General features: G+C 57.7%; 1 protein-coding gene across 2 annotated transcripts; it reads left to right on the top strand.

Annotated features, from left to right (window-relative positions):
- The first annotated feature begins 830 nt into the window (after positions 1–830).
- On the top strand, positions 831–13070 carry EPS8L1 (EPS8 like 1). Of its 2 annotated transcripts, XM_027978805.3 has the most exons (20): positions 831–928; positions 1203–1261; positions 3168–3208; positions 3451–3509; positions 4347–4505; positions 4737–4886; positions 5414–5496; positions 6228–6489; positions 6758–6884; positions 7097–7185; positions 7280–7354; positions 7441–7589; positions 8672–8813; positions 8925–8953; positions 10888–11017; positions 11110–11223; positions 11424–11652; positions 11828–12008; positions 12364–12496; positions 12586–13070. In XM_027978805.3, the coding sequence occupies exons 1-20, from the start codon at positions 836–838 to the stop codon at positions 12670–12672; spliced, it is 2391 nt and encodes a 796-aa protein (XP_027834606.2). In that variant the 5' UTR covers positions 831–835; the 3' UTR covers positions 12673–13070. The 2 variants fall into 2 exon arrangements, with proteins under 2 accessions (XP_027834606.2, XP_042088420.1); XM_042232486.2 differs by lacking the exons at positions 831–928; positions 1203–1261; positions 3168–3208; positions 3451–3509 and adding an exon at positions 3524–4019.
- The last annotated feature ends 796 nt before the right edge of the window (positions 13071–13866 follow it).

Raw genomic sequence — 13866 nt, 5'->3', positions numbered from 1 at the left:
AAGGTGGGAGAGTAAGCCCTGAGGATACAAGAAAAGCATTCCAGGAAAACAGCATAGCACGTGCAAAGGCCCTGAGGCAGAATGGCACCTGGGTGCTCAAAGCGCAAAGGAAGGTGTACTAGAAAGTCTTCTCTTCTATCCAGGGAAACAGGGAGCCACCTGTCTTTTGAGAGGGGAGTGACTTGAGCTGACTCAGGCGTCTACGGGATCTGTTCATGGAGACCAGAGCAGGGAGCAAGACTCTAGGAAGACACTTGCTGCATGCATAACTATGAGCAAGTCTCCGAGACTTTGTGAGCCTCAGTTTTCTCATCTGTGAAATGGAGCCACCCCAGCACTGAACCTCACTGGGTTTGGGGAAGAAGTGGGTGTACAACTCAGTCCGTGGGGACCGTGGCACAGGGGGAAAAGATTTCATGCCAGAGGAGTCTGTTAATTTTGTGATACTCTTGGAGTCGTGTTGGGCACTGAATCTTAGCTATCATCATCATTGGAATTATCGAGGGAAGTTTTCAGATGAAGAGGGAAAGGGGCTGAGGGCACCGGTGGAGACAGAAACCCCAGAAGGAGGTGAGCACGGAGCGCGGATGGACCTCAGCCCTGGGATTAGAAAGGCGGGCCCCAGGTTCAAAGCCCACTCTGCGCATTGACCATGAACAAGTGGCGATTAGCTTCACAGAGACACCAGAAGTCGGAGGGGGGGGTTCTGACGCCACATTGCTGGGGCTGTTCTCCTGTTGTGATGGAGATAGAGTGCCGGCTCCCCGCCGCCGCCCCGGAGTCCCGGCCCCGCCCAGGGCCACTCCAGGAGGCTGTGCCGAGGGAGTGCTCAGGTATGCGGAGGGGGGAGGGCCTGGGAGGGACAGGAAGGACAGGCCGGAGGGAGAGCAGAGCTCAGTGCCTCGGCCTGTCAGAGACGGACCGGCAGGTGAGGGGGCCTGGGAGAGATCTCGGTCCTAGGGAGGAGGGGCGGGGGCCTGGACCCCCGGGTCTGAGGGAGGAAGGGCGGGGGTCTGGACTCCTGGTCTGAGGGAGGAGGGGCGGGGTCTGGACTCCTGGTCTAAGGGAGGAGGGCCTGTAGGCCCAGATTCCTGGTCTGAGGGGCAAGGGCCTGGGGGCGTGGAATCTGGGTCTGAGGGAGGAGGGGCTGAGGCCGGGATTCCAAGGTCCCGTGGTCACGTCAGCCCTCATCCCTTTGCCAGCTTCCAGGGCTCCGGGTGTCAGGAGCCCCCTTTTTCAGCACCATGAGCACCACCCCTGGGTAAGTACCCCTGTCCGCCAGGCCCCCAGCCCCCTCCACACCCACAGGTGGCATCTACAGCAGCCCAGGGCTGGACACTCAGAAGCCTCTGAGCTGCCTCCCTCCCGCTGCCAGTCAGACAGACCTGGGTTCAAAGCCCGTTGCCAGCCTTCAGCAGTGGTGTGGCCCCAACAAAAGACATCACCTCTTCAAGCCTCCGTCCCTCCTCTGCGAAACGGGTGATTTCGAGAGCTTGACAGCATAACACAGGTGCAAGACTTGGCTGTCTAACCAACAGCGGGTGCTCAGCTCATAGGAACCACTGTGGCTGCTCTTGTTAACCTGATTTTTTTTAACTTATTTGGCCACATTGCGTGGCTTGTGAGATCTTAGTTCCCCAACCAGGGATTGAACCCTTGCTCCAGCAGTAAAAGCACTGAGTGCTAACCACTGGACTGCCAGGGAATTCCCAATTATTATCTTATTAAATATTGACATAGTGCCTAGTTTGTGCATGCTCAGTCACGTCCAACTGTTTGTGACCCCATGAACTGTAGCCCGCCAGACTCCTCTGTCCATGGGATACTCCAGGCAAGAATACTGTGGTGGGTTGCCATTTCTTCCTCCAGGGGATCTTCCCAATCCAGAAGATCAAACATGAGTTTCCTGTGTCTCCTGCATTGGCAGGCTGGTTCTTTACCAAGCGATAACCTGGGAAGCCCTGGGCTGTTTATAATGAAGGGTCAAGTCTCCCGGAGTGACCAGGGAGAAAGACAGAGAAGCAGGGAAACAGGTGTCTGGGAGATGTAAGGGAATGATTTCTCCAGCCCAGAGGTAATCAAATTGTGGGGAGATTTGACTGACCAGAGCAGGATGAGGAGCAGAGGTTTGACTGAAAGGGTTTCTCATCCTTCAGCTCTCATCCCTGACTCCCATCAAGCTCTGAGCTTCTATTATATCTGGGGAAATGGGGATTAAATTCTTCTAGCAGAAAGTGACCTTGAAGAGGAGGTGGAGGACAGGTTTTGGCTGGAAAGGGCCCGTGGGGGTAGGAGGGGAAGAAGATAACTTCCCAGCTACTCCCAATACCTGTTGTTCAGTCACTAAGACATGTCCGACTCTTTTATGACCCCATGGACTGCAGCACGCCAGGCCTCCCTGTCCCATCACCAACTCCTGGAGTTTGCTCCAACTCATGTCCACTGAGTCAGTGATGCCCTCCAACCATCTCATCCTCTGTCGCCCCCTTCTCCTCCTGCCCTCGATCTTTCCCAGCATCTTTTCTAATGACTTGGCTCTTTGCATCAGTGGCCACAGCCTGTGGTTAGGATTTGGTGCTTTCACTGCCAAGCCCTGGGTTCAATCCCTGGTCCGGGAACTGAGATCCTGCAAGCTTTAGGACAGCTTAAAAAAAAAAAAAAAAACAGTCCATTTATTGGGCAACTACTGTGTGTTAAGCTGTTCTCATCATCACAATAATGATAAGAACATGGTCTTTACTGACACAGTGCGTGTGTGCTGTGCTGTCCGACTGTAGGAGAGTCTGCAAAACACTCCAACTGCATCATCTCATTGAATTCACCCAGCAGCCCTACTGGATGGAGGCTGTGGGGAGCTGACCCCTGAGAAACTGAGGCAGGAGAGATTGTCTCCCCACCTCCCCCACCCCAACCAGGGTCTTATGGTAAAGCAGGAGCTGATAGGGGATTCACACCCAGGTCTGGGTGACAGTAGAGACCACACACCCACCCACCACCCAGTACCACTGCCGTGCTTGTCTTATTAAAGTCCAGCGCTGGCTCGGCCTTGCTGCTCAAAATCCTCCCTGGCTCCCCACTGCTCTCGCAGGCTCTCTGCCTGGCAATCAGAACCCCCACGATCTGCTGAGCGTTCCCCCAGCCCCTCTCACCCCTCTTTTCCTTCACAGCCCAGAAGCTTCTCTCAAACAGAGTGCCAAGTCTATCTATGGTGAGTTTAGGGGCCAAGAAACCCTAGGCCAGGAGAAACTAGGTCTGAGGGACGAGGTAACTGAGGACCCAAACCCCTGGATCTGATGGGGGAGGGGCTGAGGGTGGCCGCCTGGATCTAGGGGGAGGGGCTGGGGAATGGGTCTCCTGGGTCTGGGGGAGGGGCTGGGGAATGGGTCTCCCGGGTCTGGGGGAGGGGCTGGGGGCTGGGTCTCCTGCAGCCTTTCCCCTTCACCCCTACAGAACAGAGAAAGCGTTACTCCACTGAGGTTATGTCCGACTTTTCCACCAATGCAGTCAATGTGAGTCTGGGGTCTGTGTTGCCGCGGGTAGCCTTGTGGGAGGAAAGGCAGGCCTGAGGAGATGGGGGTGTTGAAAGCAGCTGACCTCCAAGCAGCATTAACTTGGGGAACTCAGTTTGCTCCTCTGCAAAGTGGACTTCTACCTTGCCTCAAAGGTGGGTCTACAGTTCAGTTCAGGTCAGTTCAGTTGCTCAGTCACGTCAGACTTTTTGTGACCCCATGAATCGCAGCATGCCAGGCCTCCCTGCCCATCACCAACTCCCGGCGTTCACTCAGACTCATGTCCATCGAGTCAGTGATCCCATTCAGCCATCTCATCCTCTATCATCCCCTTTTCCTCCTGCCCCCAATCCCTCCCAGCATCAGAGTCTTTTCCAATGAGTCAACTCTTCGTATGAGGTGGCCAAAGTACTGGAGTTTCAGTGGAAGAACTCAATTCCACTTTCATCTGCCAACTTCTCCTCGGGACCAGCTCTTGTGCTGGACACTTGGACCATGGGGACAAGTCAGGTGCCATTCTGGATAAGTAGGGAGTCAGACAAGGTCCAGAAGTACCAGCAAAATGTGCTCTAATGGGGGTAGAGGTGCTTAGAAGGAATGGGATATAACCCAGACCATTCCCTGCCTTCAAGCGGTCTTGCGGGAGAGCTAGACCCGAGTGTTAGTCATTCAGATGGGAGGCACAGCAAGGGCACTGCGGGAGGTGGAGCAGGTGCTCAGAGAAGGCCTCCCAGAGGAGGTGTGGTTAGTCGTGGGGCGGAAGGCCAGTTCCAGGGGGATCCTCAGCCCACCCGGCTTCATCCTGGGACCCACTGCTTCCTTCGTGGCCCCTGCCAGCACCTGGTGACCTTCAGCCTGGGTGAGGACGCCATACACACGGTGGAGGACGCCTCGCAGAAGCTGGCCCTCATGGACAGCCAAGGCCGCATCTGGGCTCAGGACATGCTGCTGAGAGTGTCTCCCAGCCACGTCACGCTGCTGGACCCGGTCTCCAAGGTGCCCCGGGGCGCACGGGTGGAAGGAACGGCTGGACCGAGAGCCTAGCCCTAGGGACGTCTGGGGGCGTCGCCCCCTCTTTGAGCCTCACTAGCTCATCTGTGACCCCTACCCCCGGGGGGAGAAAGGGTTTGCCCTGCGCAGCGCCTACTTCTGCCGGCACCGCTGTCCTGTCACTCTGGAGTCTCCGTGGCTCCGGGCCTCAGTTTACCCGCTGCCCCACCCCTGCAGGAGGAGCTGGAGTCCTACCCTGTGAGCGCCATCGTGCGGTGCGACACGGTGAGGCCCCCGGGCCAGAAACGCCCTCTGCTGCTGCTCGTGTGCCAGGAGCCGGAGCGCGCGCAGCCCGACGTGCATTTCTTCCAGGGCCGGAGTGTCGGGGTGAGCGAGCCCGACCGGGGGCCAAAGCCCGGGGCGCGGCGGGCACCCGGAGGATTCCGGGGGCGGGGGCCGAAGCCCTCCCGCCAATGGGGCGGGCCCTCTACTCTTGGGGCGTGGCCTGGGGCAAAGGCGGGGTCGGGGCCCAGGAGGGGGCGTGGCCTGGAAAGAAATTCTGTAATGGAGGTGGGGGTTGAGGACAGGTTGAACTGAAGGAAGGTGCGGGTAGAACGGAGACCGAGGCTAAGAGCACGGACACAAAGGCGGAGAGAGGGGTCTGGGGAGCAGCCGGAACTAGTGTGGGTGTGGTCGAGGCGCGAGGTACCACCCAGACGGGGCCTCCGTGGGGGCGGGCCGTGGCCGAGGGCAGGGACAGTTTTAGGGCAGGGGCGTGAGCCCAGGGCTTGGGCGCTGACTACCCGTGATCTAAGGCCGAGCCAAGGGATCGACCCGGAACACAGCGCTGAGCGGGCAGTGGGTGGGCTGGGGTGGGGTGGGACGGGGTCGTGGCCTGACGGGGCGCTTGGCAGGTGGAGTCCATCCAAGAGGAAATCCAGAGAGCTCTGCACAACTACCGCTCAGGCTGCGGGGAGCGCAGGGCGGCGGCACTCAGGTAAAGCAGGGGAGAAGAGATGACGGGGAGGTCTCTGGAGGGCCGGCTCCCTTCTTTGAGCCTCAGTCTCTCCATCTGAGAAATCGGTTGATACCACTAGCCTAGAGCAGAGCCAGTTTTAGAGTCAAACCCTCTCCAAGTCCCCTATACCTCCCAGACAAGTGCACTACCCTCCCCTCGGATTTTCCTCCCTCTGCCTCAGTTTCCCCCCAGAGAGGCACGCTCCCCATCCCCCCAATCCATATATCAGATTTCCCTCTCCCGCTGTGAATCTAAGTTGACCCCTTTGGCCTACCGTGTTTCGGACTGTTGTTCAGCTGCTCAGTCGTGTCCAACTCTTTGCGACCCCATGGACTGCAGCACGCCAGGCTTCCCTGTCCTTCACTATCTCCCGGAGTTTGCTCAAACTCACGTCCCTTGAGTCAATGAGGCCATCCAACCATCTCATCCTGTTGTCGCCTTCTCCTGCCTTCAATCTTTCCCAACATCTCTTCTAATGAGTCGGCTCTTATCAGGTGACCAAAGGACTGGAGCTTCAGCTTCAGTATCAGTCTTTCCAAAGAATATTCTGGATTGATTTCCTTTAGGATGGACTGGTTTAATCTCCTTACTGTGCAAGGGACTCTCAAGAGTCTTCTCCAGCACCGCAATTCGAAAGATTGAAGCCCCGAAATTCTCTGCTCGCTGGACCCCTCTGTGTTCCCAGCCTGCCTGCCCTTGTCCCTCTGCAGGGCCACGCGAATGCAGCCGCAACAGCACCCCTCGCCCGTCGCCGAGGCCACGCCCCTGCCGCATTGCCCGATGTTCCGCGCAGCGATCTGCACCGTACAGCCGGCCGCGGGCCGCGGGCGACCCCAGGCGGAGCCCATCCCAGAGGCGGAGGAGACGTGGAGGCCGAGCCAGGAGGAGGTCTGCCCCAGCTCTGACTCGGCCTTCCCGGACCTGGGACCCCGCGGCCCGGACCTGGCCAGTCTGCAGGCAGAGCGGGACGTGGTGAGCGAAGCGGGGCGAGGGCCTGGGGCAGGACTGACCATAGGTGTGAATCTTCTGTCAGGGCGTAGGGCTTGGTCCTGGGACCTCGGTCAGACTTCTGGGGATGTGGCCAGTGGTGACAGGATGGGGCAAGGTCAAGCATCGGAGGGTGTGGCCTGGCCTAAGTGTGCCCCAGTGCTCTCGGTCTGTGGGACTTTGGACGTGGGGCGGGGCGGGATGAGGGTCTAGGATTCAGGGGTCCCATGCATCCCCCTGCCCTGGCCCCCAGGACATCCTGAACCATGTGTTCGACGACGTGGAGAGCTTCGTATCCAGGCTGCAGAAGTCGGCCGAGGCGACCCGTGTGCTGGAGCACCGAGAGCGCAGCCGCAGGACCCGGCACCAGGAGGCCGGGGGTGAGGGGGCGCCATCCAGCGGCAGTTCTGAACAGCCCCTCCCTGGCCCTCTGGGGCCGCTCCCAAATATCCTCCCTCTCCCCGGGTCTCCCCCTGCACCCCCTGCCAGTCTGACTCTCCCTCTCGACCTCACGGGTCTCTGTCTCTCTCTTTGACCCTGCCTGATGCTGTCTGCACGTCCCCCGTCACTGCGCCTGCCTTCCTACCCACAGAGAGCCTCCTGGCGCTGCGGGCCAAGCCACCCTCAGGGGCCGAGTACACTGACATACTTCAGAAAATCAAGTACGCCTTCAGCTTGCTGGTGAGCACGCACCCACCTTGGGGCCTCAGGGGGCGAGAGGAATAGCGAGTCGCACCTGTCCACGCACTAACACCAGCACCTCCTCGGCTCTCAGGCCCGGCTGCGCGGCAACATCGCCAACCCCAGCTCCCAGGAGCTGCTGCACTTCCTGTTCGGACCTCTGCAGATGGTGAGACACCCCCGGCCTCAGCCCTGCAGCACAGGAGTCCACCTCAGGCCGGTCTGACGGCCTGCCCACTCCTGCGCCCCTGCCAGATTGTAGACACCTTGGGCGGCCCTCAGTTGGCCAGCGGCGTGAGGCGGCCGCATCTGACTTCCGAGGCTGTGAAGCTGCTGCGGGACAATGTCACTCAACGTGAAAATACGCTCTGGACCTCGCTGGGGGACTCTTGGACCCACCCCGGGTAAGGGGCAGGGCTGGGGCGCAGGAGGCGTGGCGTGTAATGGGCGGGGCTAGGCGGGGCGTGGTGATTGGAGGGAAAGGGCTAGGAGGCAGGAGGTGTGGTGATTTAGGGGCGGGGCTGGGAGGCAGACAGTGTGATTGGAGGGACAGGCTAGGAGGCAGGAGGCGTGGTGATTTGGGGGCGGGGCTTGGAGGTAGACAGTGTGGTGATTGGAGGGACAGGCTAGGCGGGGTGCTTTAGGGGCGGCTCTGGGAAAAAGAGGCGTGGCTGTTGGAAAGATGGGTTTGGCAGAGAAGGGTAGTTGTGGGCCTTAGCTAGAGGGTGTCTTCAAAGAAACTGAAGTATTGGTGGGACTAGGACAAATGCCGCGATCCGATTGGAGGAAACTCTTGAGTGTCGTGTGAAACAGCCTGCTGAGCCTCAGACAGCAGCTGTCCCCTTTGGCGGTGTGGCAGTGCCCAGTGGTTTCTCTCCTAGGCAGGCCTATCAACTCCAGGTCTGGGGTCATAATTTGCACCCAGGACCTGTATTCTCAATCCCCCACCTTTCCCCAAGGAGCGTATTGTTTTCTCTGTTTAAAAAAGTTGCAAAAATAAATCTTAAAGTTAGGTAGTTAGGTTTTCTGTAGCATGATTAAAAAAAAAAAAAAAAAAAAGACTGAACCAGAGCTCGAACGGGAATAAAAGGCAGGACTTCCAGGAATGGGGCAGGGCTATAGCGAGGAGGTAGGCTTGGGAAACGTTTGGTCTGTGGATTTGGAAAGGGGGCACAGCTGGCATCTTCATGGGAGCAGGTGCAAAGTTAGATGCTGGACTTAGGGGAAAGGGGTGGAAGACCCAGTTTGGAATCAGAGGTGAAATTCAAGAGAGTGTAATCAGAATATTTACAAATATAGTTGACATCATGGATGCAGCTTAGAGTAAGGGGCAGGTCTTGGTTAAAAAAAATGGGGGGGGGGGGTAAGGTTACATTTGTTGGGTTAGAACAAGGCTAAAGGGAAGGGGGAAAACTTCATGAAGTGACTGACAGTCTGAAGTCAAACCTTCAGGATCCCTGAGCCCTCGGCCCTCCCTTGGTTGCAGGGTGGACCTACCCCCAGAGGAGGGGCCCCCATACAGACCTGAGTTCTACAGCGGCTGGGAGCCCCCAGCCATGGACCCACAGGGCCGTGCCTGGGAGGACCCAGTAGAGAAACAGCTACAGCATGAGCGACGGCGCCAGCAGGTGAGGCTAAAGCTTAAGCTCCCCCAGGTGACATGGGGGTAGGGGGCATGACCCGCAATTCCGGGGATGCAGGCAGGGTCCCACCTGACTTACTGCTCTCGTGTCCTGCAGCAAAGCGCTCCCCAGGTCGCTGTCAATGGGTGAGTGTCAGTGGGTGAGTCGGGTCAGTGGGGTCCAGGTAGGGTGCGTCCTGCGGGCTCCCAGTGCTGACTCCACTCCCCCTTTTTTCTTTTTGTCTTCCCGGTTCTTCAAAGGTGGGTGAGGTGGTGATGAGGCAGGGAGCGGGGCAGGGAGAGGGGGGAGAATCAGGGAGGGAGGGAGAGGGCCCCAGTTTTCTGGGTCCAAGGGAGGAGGGTGCTGGGAGTGGGTAAATCTGAGAGAGACCCCTGAATCCCCAAAGATCTGGAAGAAGGTGGCTTGGTTTCCGAGGGCCTGGAAAGGACATGAGGACAGAGTTCTAGGTGTTGGAGAGAACGGGCTGGGAAGTTGAACATTTGGGTTTTGAAGAAGAGCTCAATCTGGTGCTTGGAACCTTGGAGAGCCAGGGAAGAAGACTTGCGACTTCAGGGGCCAAAGGGCAAGTTTCTGGGCAAGTTGGAAAGTGGTACTATTTCCGAGCTCCTGAGAGAGAGAAAGACTTGGAGGCTGGACCCTCGCTTTCCCAAGGCTCTCAAGCAATGGTCTTGGTTCCTGCTGGCTGTCAGACCTTTTAAACGTTAAATAGTTTAGGAAATTAAAGCTTGAGATCTGGGCTCCTAGGTCTCCAGAGGAGGAAAAGGACTGGGGGTGCAGGTCCATAGTTCCAACAAGCAGTGGGGGTGCAGGCTCTTGGGGTCCCCAGGGAAGAAGGGCCTAGAGGAGCCGGGATTCCCTGAGCAAGTCGGGGGCAGGTGTGAGGGACTCCATGTGAGATGTGAAGAGGGGAGCAGCAGGTGTGGAGGAGCAGAGGCGGGTCTGGGTAGGGCTGGGGCAAGAGTCTCAGCAGAGACGGCGTGCTGGGAGCTGCCAGCCTCACACGGGGGGCGCCTCGGCCCTGAAGATCCCCTTCTCCCTTGCACAGGTAGGCTTCATGGGGCTGAGGTGCCTTTAACTGGGGGGTCAGAGCTAAAGGTCTGCTCACCTTCCCGCCAGCTGCCTGGTCCAGCGGATCCCCTTCTCCCTACGCTTCTGAATCTTGACACCCCCAGCTTTTAACTCACCTTTTTTTTTTGTTTTTTGTTTTTTTTTTCACTTTAAGTTCTTTGTGGGGGGACCTGGAAATAACTATAATCCCTCCCTGAAAGAGTGAGAAGTCTGTGATGTTGTACAGGCTAGCAGTTAAAGAGCTTAGGGTCATGGGAGCATTCAGGTTCACATCCAGGTGAGTGCAAGTACTGCGTTCGCCCACAAGTATGGAAAAACCTGAACGCAGTGTTTGGTCGACCGAATAGAATGGAATTCCTCAGGACATGAGCTCAGGCCAGCCTGCCCGAGTCCCCAGTGTAATTATACCTCTTTCTTTCTCTATGACCTTTACATCACGGTTTCTCTCCTGTAAAATGGAGATAATAATTGGGTCTCTGGGAGGAGGAAAGAACTACTAAGAGGTTCAAACTCATCGTTCATCCAAGGGCTGTCTCAGTATCAAGTCAGCTAGTGTATGTAACAGACTTTGAATAGTTTCTGGCATACAGTAAGTGCTATGTACATGTTGACTCTTGTTATTATGCTTAGGAGTTATCATTTATGCATGAGCCCAGTACATAGGAGATGCTCAATAAATAGCAGCTGTCTCTAACTGTATGATCTGGGGAAAGTGATTTTATTTCTCTGAGCCCGAATGTTCTCGTCTAGAAAACGGAGCTGATGCTAGTACTTGTATCGTGTGCTTACTGCATGGTGCCCAGCATGAAAGGAGCACAGTGTATTCAAACTGGCATTCCAATGTCAAACCTCTGTTAACAGTATTAACCTGCCCCTTCCCCTCAGCCTTGACCCCCTGCTTGGCTTTAACTCCAGCTCACACCAACCCCTAAGGCCCAGCAGAGTGACGCTGGCTGCCTCCTTACCCCTCAACTCTTCCCCTTCTCCTCAGTCACCCAGACGAGGAACCAGAAGCTGAGCCCCAGGGGCCGGAGCCGGCGGGAAAGTGGGTCCTATGTAATTATGACTTCCAGGCGCGCAACAGCAGCGAGCTGTCCGTCAAGGAGTGGGACATACTGGAGGTTAGAGGAGTAGCGGTGGAGGCGAGAGGGTGGAGTCCACCCAACCCTCGCTACAGACACAGCCTCTGAACCCTCCACTGTACCTCTTCCAGGTCCTAGATGACCAGCGCAAGTGGTGGAAGGTTCAGGACCAGAGGGGGCAGGAGGGATATGTACCCTATAATATCCTGACACCCCACCCGGGGCCGCGGGGGGGCCGCAGTCTGGTGAGCCGGGGCGGACTCCTGGGTCCTGAGGGAAGAGGGACTAGGGGGTCAGATCCTGAGAACAAGGGGCGTGGGGGTTAAGGTGTCAAAATCTCTGGAAGAGGAAGTGAATGGAGATTCAGACATTTACCTCCAGGAGAAGGGACTGTGATTCAGTCCTCTCTCTGATCCAGGTGCTTCCCTCTTGTTCCCCTCTCTAGGAGAATAGCACGGCCGTTCCCCCTCCACCACCAGCACCGGCCCCGGGCCCTGCACCTCCCGCTCCTCCCACATCAGCCTCGGCCCCGGCCCCTCCGCCCCCACCCCCTCCGCCATCAGCGCCAGTCCTGGCTCCAGGACTAGCGCAGACCCAGGCTCCAGCTCCAGCTTCAGCTCAGTCTCCCAGGGACAGCTGCGAGAACCTCAACAACTTGGACTCGGGCAAGAAGGGTGAGTGGTGGGGGCACCCCTTCGAGGGAACGGTCCTTGTCCTCGCTTTCCAGACAGAGGGAAGGAGACTCAGAAAAGGAGGTTCCCGACGACCCATCACGGGAACGCTGGAGGTTCCTGACCCTCTAGGCCCTTCGCCCTGAGTCGTCCCTCCCTCCTGGTTTCCCGCCTGTAGAGAAATTCTCCCCGATGGTCATGCTCAGTATCAACGAGGAGCTGCAGGCACGCCTGGCCCAGGGCCTCACGGGCCCCAGCCGCGCAGCCCCTGGGCCTCGCGCCCCGGAGTCGCAGCTCAACCCGCGCTCCAGCGCCTCGGAGGTCTGCGCCTGGCTACAGGTCAAGGGCTTCAGTTCAGGGTGAGTGTGGCGTTTGCCGGCTAGGAGGCTCGGGTTATACGCGCGCTCTCCTATAGAGGCGAAGCTCTCCTAAAGGCCCAGTGGGAGTGGCAGACCACGGGGGGCTGGGATTGGTCCAGGACGGGGGCCGCAACTGTGGATGTCAGGCTGTGATTGGCCTGTTTTCCTAGGCTCCAATTGGAGTCACCACGGAAACCTCCCCCACGACGCACTATGGTTGGTAGAGAGGGATTCAGGAACCTTCGGCAGCTGATTGGACAAAGGCCTAGGGGCGGGCGTGACGTGGTTGGTGGGGCTGACATTCGAGCTGCGATTGGCCGGCAGGCCTGACCATGTCTTCAATGCGCCTGCTCAGGACCATCGCGGCGCTGGGAGAACTGAGCGGCGCCCAGCTATTCTCGCTGCCGAAGGAGAAGTTTCGGGCGCTTAGCCCCGAGGAGGGGGCTCGCGTGTATAGCCAGATCACGGTGCAGCGCTCGCTGCTGGAGGTGAGCTGGAACCCTCGTCCCCAGGTCCGGGCCGGGGAGGGCGCTGAGGACCCTGATGCTACGGTCCTGATTTCCACCCCGTCCTCCAGGACAAAGAGAATGTGTCAGAACTGGAGGCAGTGATGAAGAAGCAAAAGAAGAGAATGGAAAACGAGGTGGAAACAGAAGTCTTTTGATCCTTTCCCTCCCTTCCGCTCAAAGTTTTGAGGCAGCCCCGCGGGAGATCAGACTCTGCAGACTGCGCTCGCCAATGGAATTAGATCCCTCTAGGGATCGCTGAGCTATTCCAGCCGTGGTCTTACCCGGTCCGGGTAGACAGAGACCCGTTCTTGCTGGAGTCTCCTGAGCGAGTGTTCTCGGATTGGCCGAGAGCTGGCTTTAGAGACAATTCAGGGGATGTGCTTGTGTTCAGGAGCCCTGTGCATTATGATGTGTGGCCCAGTCTATAAACAGCCTCCTCTTAGCAGGCGGTGTCAACGGCTGTCCTCTCTCCACCCAGGTATCAGGGGCCACCAACCTGCCCCTCAACACCAGCTACAGCCTCACAGTAAAGGAATCCAGGAGGTGTCCCGACTCTCCTTGGTTTCTTCCTCTGAATCCTCCTCTCCCTCCCTGGGGCCCCAACTCAGACTTCTGACCACCCAGCCTCCTGGTTGTCCTTGAGTTCACTCCAGAGGGACCGAACATCCAGTGTCCCAGTGCGCCCCACGCTCAAAATCCTCTTCTGGCTCCCGGTCACCGTCTTAGTTCTGAGTGGTTTGGTCCCTGCCTCTCCAACCTCACCTCTCACTCCCTCATCCCCCATGCATCCGTCTCCACACACCCACGTGCACACCAGCCTCCCTAACCCCTGCTGCCCCTGCTTCCCCCCTCAGCACCACTAAGTGCAACACACTTGTTACTAGATGCCTCCTGACTCTGCTCTAAAATGGATCGGATCTTTACCTGTCTCGTTCACTACATCATCGACAGGCAGGTCAGGGCCTGGCAAGTAGAACAGGACCCCAAATGATCAAGTCAATGAACGAATGAATGCCCAACCTTAGAGGATGGCTCCTATTGGGCTCCAGCCAACTGTTGCCACGCTGAACTGAACAGCTTGTACTATTAGATTCTTAATCCCCAAACTTTAAATGCTGGTAACTGATGCAAATTTGTTTCAAAAACTGATGGCAAGAGCCAAGCTCCCCAGCCCAATAATCGCAGCCCCTATCCCTTGCCTGACTGACCCCGCCTGCTTCGTGCCAAGCCAACTTTTGACGTCAGCCCTGGTTGGGAGCCTTTGCTCCAACTGAGCGCTTTTCTTGAAGCCCCTTCCCGCCCTTCAGCACCGCACCCGCTCGGTCCTGTGGTCTGGGCAGCACATCAGC

The sequence above is a fragment of the Ovis aries genome, chromosome 14, assembly GCF_016772045.2.
Source record: "Ovis aries strain OAR_USU_Benz2616 breed Rambouillet chromosome 14, ARS-UI_Ramb_v3.0, whole genome shotgun sequence".
NCBI classification, from domain to species: domain Eukaryota; kingdom Metazoa; phylum Chordata; class Mammalia; order Artiodactyla; family Bovidae; genus Ovis; species Ovis aries.
The sequence above is the reverse complement of the archived record's forward strand: the minus strand, read 5'-3'. Positions and strand labels throughout refer to the sequence as shown.